Genomic DNA, 8,890 nt, shown 5'->3' on the forward strand with positions numbered 1-8,890 from the left:
GCTTTTCCAAGCTCTTCCAGGGTTGGTGGTATGTCTTGTTCCTCCATGACTAGCATGTCTTGGATGGCGTCCAGGGCGGTGTCAGTGACAACGTTTTGGGCTGCATACAGCTAGCAATAGTGCTCAATCCATCGCTTCAACTGTCTTACCTGCTTTTTGATGACTTCGCTGGTTTTGGACTCGAGGAAGGCGGTCTTGAAGGTGGGGGTGAGGTCGCCTTCTTGATACCCTCGTACATGCATCATGCATCCCCAGTTTCGTCAGTTGTTTGTATACTGGTGCAGAAGTTCAGTCAGTAAGTGTTAACTCAGCGGCGGCCGGTCTGCTGGGCGTTGTTCCTGACAGTCCTGAGGGCGTGTAGTGTACTAGGGTTAGGTGCAGCCTTGTATGCCATGAGGGCTTTCCTCTTCGCCTCAGTTACGGACTCCATCTTCTCCTAGTTGGCCTCATACCAATCGGCATTTGTGCGCTCCAACTTCCCGTAGGCAGTGGTGGATAAATGGTACACCGCGTCACTGAGGTGGGAACACTTGGAGTCGATGGTGTCATCAGGTGTCGCTTTGGTGAGAGCTTCATAAAGTTTGCTGATGAACTGCTGTGTTTTCTCTGGGTCGCTTGTAAATCAGGTGTCGATGCGTAGGCGACCCTTCTTCTTTGCGTGGTGCAGCTTCTTGGATATTGTTCGAATCTTGCTGGACACATGGGAATGGTCGACACTGTAGTAGCTAAGGATGAAGAGGACACTGGCCAGTTCCGCATGCTTGGTGATGACGAAGTCTAGCTGTTGTCAGTGGCGGGAACGTGGGGGTCTCCATGAAACCTGGTGGACCTTCTTGCATTTGAAGAATATGTTGGTCACATAGGCTGTGGGAGGAGCACATTTTCAGCAGTCGCTGAACATTGTCGTTGATCTTGCCCCTTTCGCGGGAACCGATCAAGGTGGACCAGGCCTCGTTGTCAGCTCCCACTCTAGCATTGAAATTTCCTATTAGGTAGAGGCCTTCAGTGATGGGGATACTGGATATTGCCTGATCCAGAGCTTCATGGAACGTGTCTTTCTTCTCGTGGGTGAAGCAGAGGTAGGGGGAGTAAACGCTCAAGATGTTGGCTGGGCCTGAGGATGTTGACAACCGGAGGGCAAAGATTCTTTCAGTACCTGATGACGGAGGTTCAATGAAACCGACACCGTGCTGCCTAGGTTCATCCGAGGGATTCCCTTGACAAAAGAAGGTGTAGTTAGCTTTCTTGATGGTGCCGCTGTCGGCCAGTCGGGTATCCTGGAGGCAGGTAATGTTGACGTTCATTCGGGGGAGTTCTCTGTCTATGACGGCAGTCTTCCGTGCGTCGTCCATCTGCTGAAGGTCAGCGGAGAATCCAGTAGACATGGTCCTGATATCCAAGCTTGCGAAACAAAGAGATGAAGTCTTCTTATTTCTTCTTTTGAGTCGTACTTTGTGTGAACTTTGTATCCCACTTGTCGAGATGGTTCTCTAAGGTTCACGCACCTAATGAAACAGGTAGGCCATGGCGGGCAGCACCTTACTGACTGCGGGCTGCCCAGCTTGAGGCGGACGGTTGTTGTCGAGTGAGATATGGTGATCTCTCCCACCGTCGGAAGCGATCTCTGGACCCAGGCTCTACACCAATCGAGCTTTGACTTAGAACCGGTAAACTGCTACTTCATGTGTTGTGCCGACGCCTTACGACGACGCTGGAGTGTCCTCTCCAGTGGAGCTACAACGGCTGGGTAGGGTGGTATAGAGAATCAGATGTTGCCCATTCAGCAGATCCCCCCTCTCCGCACAGCTAGTGGACCAAAGGGAGCGACGAATGTAGATACAGCTTGGATATTCCGGAATGACGTTGAAGTCGATGTCAGACCGCCTTCGGGACTCCGTCTCCGGATTTTCTCTCGGGGTTTGCTCCTTTAACCTTTCCCGTGAGTGGGTATAACCGCAAGGCAGCGTAGGTTTAGAATCGCAGTTTTCCTTCTCCTAGATGAGCTACCATCCAAGGTTTACAAGTCTCATCTACCCGATGAGACTGGTTTTAAAGCGCCAATGGCCCGCCTTTATCCCTTCTCCTGTTAGTGGAAACATAATCCTAATCGGTTGGATTTTGAAGCTAAGCCACTCGCGATGGCCGGAACTGGATTTTAGTTGACAGAGACACAAGCGTATGGGAAATTTCTGGATGAGTGGAGCGCTTGTCTCCCACCCCCACCCCGGCAATGTCAACCGTGGACAATGATCATGCAGGTAAGGTCTTCAAATCTGGACAACTTAATTTTGATTCGATGCGATGGCTTACCGCCTAATCCAATGAAACTCACAGATCCGAAGCACACAAATATCAGCTTGATCCACCAAGGTGTATATAGGGTTAACATAATGGAACATGTTGGAACCTTGGCTATCGAAGCTGACTACATTTCTTGCCAGTGCAAATCTCGTTGTTTTGGTCTTTGGGTATGGGTAAGAGTAAAGAGAGGATGGATCAGATAAAAATGAATCGATTTCTCTTTGATGGGGGTGGGTGTTCTTCGTTTTATTTATCTACATAAGAATCTCTTAAAGTCTGTTCCTTTGAACTTAATATATTATGATTTGTTTCTCAAACATAATGATTTGTAGCCAGTCATTGACAAAAACGATAAGGCGTAAATAAATAAACTTTAAAATCTTCAGCTGTCCATTCTAATCCTATTTTGAAAGTTCATTATAAACTATGCATATCATATTCATTAATTGCTGAATATTGTAAAAGTTAATTCATTTCTCTCACACCCTTTTGTCAGCAACATGTTTCATTTTTGTATTAAAAAAAAATTTTGTAATTCTTTTAACCCTGCAAGCAACCATTTCCAGGAGATATATATGATGATTTTAAAATACAGCCAATGAGTATAAATGTTAAAATATCATATGCAAACAAGAAGAGATCAAAATCGTATGATGATTTTAAATAGTTTGTACCAGTGAAGGGTACAAATCAAGCCGAATGCAGTTCAAAAACAAACATAATGTACAGAGTTATACTGTTTGGAATACAGTCTTTCCAAACATAACTGGAGCGTGTAGAAATCATCTATTGTCAAAAGAAAGGAACGTAAGATCCTATTGTCACTGGTCTTGAAGCTTTCGTTATTTTATGTGCATTGCACGGAAATAATAGGTATAGCCGTCAATTAATACAAAAGAACTGGATAGTTATGTACTTGCAAGTAATGGCAAAAATCAGCTGATAGAGGAAGTAAAAACAGTAATATTTACCCATACTGTATATCTTGAAATAAAGGGTATCTTTACCTGGAGATTGCACACTATCTCAAAATATAGTAGCTAATGAGAGAGAGAGAGAGAGAGAGAGAGAGAGAGAGAGAGAGAGCAATTTTGATTGAAGTGTTTCTGTAATAAGTGCTTATAACATGTTACCAATATTAAGACTGTGGCTCGTTAAGATTCCCATTTTAAAGTTTAAAACTGACGTTGAAATTTCTCTCCATGAAATATTTTAAAAAACGAAGTTACGTGGAAATCTTTCATAAAAGTGAACCCCAGTGAGGATCATTCTTACGATCTTTCCCTCTATCATTCGACAGAATTTCTAATTATATGGATTCTTCTTCCCATTCGTTTTTTTATACTAAAGTGTAAAAATTGACTTTGTTACAACTCTGTACGTATTTTTTTCATCGTTCTAATATCTTCAAGAGTCGCGTTGTTACAGTTATATATATATATATATATATATATATATATATATATATATATATATATATATATATATATATATATATATATATATATATATGAAAGCTACTAAATTGTTTTACTGTTATTAGAGCCTAAACACGTAGCAATAAATTGAGAATAAGAATAAGATATCAGCTTCTAATATTGTTTGATATTTTCAAATGTTGAATGTCAGTTGTTGAGTCAACAGGGCGTATAAACAAATGAATACAGATATAAAGAAACAAATAAATGAAAGAAAATAAGTAAAACACAAACAATAGGAAAGGAATTCGGCCAGTTCAAATGTTAGTGTATTTTTCTACTCGAAATCAGTTAGGTCGTGATATCTCATAACTTAAAGAAAGAAACTATTTACATTGGCATATATTTTTATCAAAGTGTTCAGCTCTTGAAACAGGATTTGTATAGCTTGTGTGTGTGTGTGTGTGTGTGTGTGTGTGATTTCGATTTTTAACGTAGCTTTAACAAGTGTTCAGTCATATTGCTACGTTGTCTGCAATGTGGCATATAGCATGATGTCCCACCTAGTCACATTATCCTGACAATAACCCTTAATGCTGAAGTCGTAGCAAGGCAGCTGTTAGGACCATGTTTATAAGTCTTTAGTATGATTCGGACTTGGATCGAACCCACGACCTCCCGCATCGGAGGCGGACGCTCTAACCACTAGGCCACCGGAGCTTGTAAAATGTGTAATATTAAATGTAGTAACACTCTATCCCATTCTTTAAACTGGATGAGTAATATGTATGTATGTATGTATGTATGTATGTATGTATGTATGTATGTATGTTCAAATACTATTAATGACGATATAAGCTACAAATTACGACGACATCGATTATGATGTAGAAGACTAAGAATTCTTTATGAAAGTGTTCACGTTTTCCGTTGATTTTCAGTAGTACCTACTACTACAGTGTTTTACTACTTGAGAGTTGTGTTTCATTCAAATCATTGACACATTTTGTCTAAATTAAATATTCTAAATTTTATGTTAAACATTGGTTGACGTAATTATAAGTATATCATTTAAATTTTATTTTACATCGACAACTTAAACTAAATAAAGGACTAGTACCCTACCGAATATTTTAACATGAGCTAAATAGAGTTCTAGTACCCGACTGACTATTTTAACTCGAACTAAATAGAGTTCTTTCACCCGACTGACTATGTTAACTACATTGAGTACTACTACCCGACTGAATACTTCAGTTACACAGATTAACAGTATCTAATTGACTGGTTCACCGGTCCAAAGTATTAGTGCCCTGTTACTAATCAACACAGAGTACTACAGCCATAATGACTGGTTCATCTGCACAGGGATAGTTTTCATTAGGAATATATTATAGTAGTAAAAGCTACTAGCTATTTAACAACACAAAACTGCTGATATGGTACGTGTTGCGTTTGTTATCATAAGGAAGCAAATCAGGTTTAGTTTTACATGATTCGGATGGTCAGAGGTCAATTCATTCGGCAACGTCTGCTTCACCTTTGACAATATTGTTTCGTCTTTCGTCTTGTCAAAACAACTCTGCATTATGTTTTATTTTTTATGATGGTAACCAAAACAGTATTTATAAAAGATTCTTGTAGATTAGGGTCATAAGGGTCATTATTTTCGTTTCACTTTAGAACTTTAAGTATTCTTATATAGATCTAAAATTAATGATTATCGAAAATCAGGTTTCATAACTATCAAAATTTATCCATTAGACAGCCTGATTAACAAAATCGTTGAAAAATATGATGCCTTTCTGAAAGCTTGTTTTGTAATACATACGTTTTCCATATAAAGTTATATCAGGAATAAACCATATTTTAACAATCATCTGTTTAATGTATGTATTAGTGACAGTAACAAAGGATGAAGTTTAGTTTTCAGATAAAACTTTTATCACTGTAATTTTTCCAAACTGAGTGAAACACCTTTTGTTCCATTTAATTAGCAGGTTGTTAATTTCCCTTATATGTTACAAATATTTAAGAGTTTAGATTTTGTTTCTAAATTGATTTAAAACTTTGTACTTAAGACAGCAAAGTTGGTATAACTCCAATTAAGTTTATACGTCTTGTAAAATATTTCTTGCTGCTACATTTTGTTCAATTGAAATTACCTTTTTTACTTTCGATATGTATTCTAAAACCAGAAAATTTAAGAATAGTAATTACAAAGATGCAAAGAAGACGCCAGATAATTCTATAAACCATCAAAGGCAAGTATAGACTCATCTGCATCCTGTGAAAGAACATACGTTCATGGCTCATGTATATTCCCTTAATAAGTTGACTTTTTCTTATCACATTGGCTATGCTTTCTGAATGCTGAACAAAATCAACGAAGAAGGTTTTTGTCGTTCATTTTTATTGATCATAATTCATCAGAATCTTTTACATGTTCCCCAACATCACTACCTGATCATATGTACGGGGTATTACCTTATACTTATTTTCCTTCCTAAAGTTTATTAATGTTCCGTTATTTAGATACCACACAAAACATACTCACATTCACAATTAGACACGTACACTCACAACGTTTGTAGAAAAAGAACTAATCATTTGCAAGCCTGAAGTTGATTTGCATTGCCTATTTGTCTGTTTGAAGTGAAAGGAACAAAAACCTAAGAAATCAAACCAAACGCGGACAAAACGGTTCACTTGTTCTTAAACTCATCACTTCTGTTATTCACTTTGGCAACATATTTTTCCAAACTATTCCATGATAAAACACGATTTTCATAATAGGTGAGATTTGGAATGTTTGATGCACTATCTGATCTGTATATCTATTTTTTTGCAAGAAAAAATTATAAAGTTGATAATATCATCAATGTTTTTATTTCCGATAATGACATATTGTCGTCTAACTTTAAATCAGGGTCGTACCTTTAGATCCATTCCAAAAATAATTACCAAAATTGTCCAGTAATTGAATAGTCATAGAATAAGTGCTTAACGTGTTCTGTTACCTTCTTCCAGAAAGTGCATTAATCATTATCACTTAAATTAATCTTCATCAAATAAAGGTTTGTGGCAATATGTCTAAGCCGAAATCTAAAATTAAAGCTAAGCAGATTTGTGTCTTTTGCACAAAGTTGCTATGAAGAAAGTTAATCTTCTTGTCTCGTTCCTCGTTCAATACCAATTTTTGAGTCTTGAATATTAAACATACCACACAACGTGATGTTGCGACAAAAATATAAGCTGTACTGTTTTATTATTGGTTTTTCAATTAAAAAAAAATGAATAGTGCATATTTTTAAGAAAGGTTATACATTTGATTCAAATACATTTTCAAACTCAAGCAAAAGATGCACGACTATTGTGCTTTCTGGTGTATGACGATAAAACATCGGAATTTTGTATGATACATTTTGGAGTGATATGTGTCTCCAATTTGAAATACACAATTTTAAGTTTGCTACACTGTCCATTTGCATTATAGTTATCCATGCAATGTTTGTCTAAATGTAAATCATCTCTTGCACTAATGTCTCTCATTTTAGGAGTATGCATCTCTAATTAGAAAAATTAATATGCGTATAACAACCTAAATGGGCAGTTCATCTAATTAAAATCTTTTAGCCTTGCAATACGCTTACAGTCATGCTAAAATGTGACCACTGTCTTTCGCTGTGGCTTCAATGCTCAATCTGCGCACTGATTGCACATTTTGCTTTTTGTACCGATCCCACATTTAGAGCAAGCGAATGTTCCTCTGCCCTTCGTTTTTTAAAAAAAAATGTTTTATTACAAATCTTTACCATACAGATCATACCACGCGAGTCCCCCTCCTAATTAATGGCCACCAATCGTTATTGCCCTTTCGCACCATGTATATATTGTAAAGAATACTTTTCTTTAGTTGACAAAAAATATTTTGTCGATAGCAGTAAAGCTTTTTAAATGTTCCTTAATAGTTTGTACGCACCAGCTCTCTATGTTGTTGGGGTGAAGATGGGTATACGTGTGTCACCTGAAACAATCTGCCCATTGTACATCTGTGCATGTATAAATGTATGCATGGATGCATGCAGATCTTGCAAATGATGTAAACAATGCATGAGGAAGATATATTGAAATTCTTTACAGACAGAAACCTAACATGGCGTCGAACATTCTCGCAAGTATGACCAGGAAGTTGACCGAGATAAAATATTCGGTCACTGGATAGTCTTCTTGCACGCAAATGTCACTCAACAATGGGACCCTTTATCTATTTCACTTCAAAATGTAAACAATAACACCGCAAATTATGTCAAGATAGCACAAGCAGTAAAGCCATATGAATCAACTTATAACAATTGAGTTCCCATTTCTTGTACGAAACATTCCCTAACTGTTAGTAGAGGGTCGTCGGTGGATGAAAAGTGTGATGTTTAAACCAGACACTGGTATTAGCTTCGGTAATTTTCAGTCCGATTTGACAGCCTTGGTTATTATTTAATGGCGTTATTATACTGAGATACGTGGAATCAAATCTTTGCATGGCTCATTGCCAAAAAGCAGATCTATGATTATTACTTAGTAAAGTAGAATCTTTTTTTATCCCAGTAGAATCTTTCTTGATCCCAATTGACAAGACACATGTTATGTAAAACACGATGCAACAAAATGCCAATTTTACCAGTAAACGAATATGTTATTGCAGATTATTTAGACAACAAGAATATACAACTTGATGCATATGACAAATACGAAGAAAATAAGATGCATGTGTGTATATGTATGTATGTATGTATGTATGTATGTATGTATGTAACTTACCTTTAAACGCCTCTGCATGTATGTGTGTGTTTTCTTGATCTACATTTTCCCTTATCACATAAATTCGACTTTGTCAAAGCCTTTGTCCACGCGTGAGGTGTTCAGGACCTTTCTACTATTTATGTGTATTTAGCAAATCTGCCTATAAGTGGGGAAACAAGGAAGGTAAGTCCTTAACTATTAATACGGCTTGTTTCGATACAGTTGATAATAATTTAGATAAATAATTAGATGACCATACAATTCATTTTGTTCACATGTACGTATGTCGATAAATGGATTCATAAATCCACACAAGAACATTGTTTGTTTAGATGATGTCGATGTTAATAATAATAATAATAATAATAATA

General features: G+C 37.2%; 2 protein-coding genes across 2 annotated transcripts in view; both read right to left on the bottom strand.

The window, feature by feature from the left end:
* LOC149774543 (cyclic AMP-dependent transcription factor ATF-3-like) overlaps positions 1 to 8,675 on the bottom strand; it is a 28,551-nt gene extending 19,876 nt beyond the window's left edge. The window contains exon 1 of the mRNA XM_089945201.1: positions 8,538 to 8,675. The gene's annotated coding sequence lies outside the window, so the exon portion shown is untranslated. The remainder of the gene's footprint in view (positions 1 to 8,537) is intronic.
* On the bottom strand, positions 726 to 1,385 carry LOC149774544 (uncharacterized). The gene has a single exon (XM_089945302.1). The coding sequence runs from the start codon at positions 1,383 to 1,385 to the stop codon at positions 726 to 728; it is 660 nt and encodes a 219-aa protein (XP_089801428.1).
* Positions 8,676 to 8,890: the final 215 nt, after the last annotated feature.

Source organism: Sinohyriopsis cumingii, unplaced genomic scaffold (assembly GCF_028554795.1).
Source record: "Sinohyriopsis cumingii isolate HCF-2022 unplaced genomic scaffold, ASM2855479v2 utg000229l, whole genome shotgun sequence".
Lineage (NCBI taxonomy): Eukaryota > Metazoa > Mollusca > Bivalvia > Unionida > Unionidae > Sinohyriopsis > Sinohyriopsis cumingii.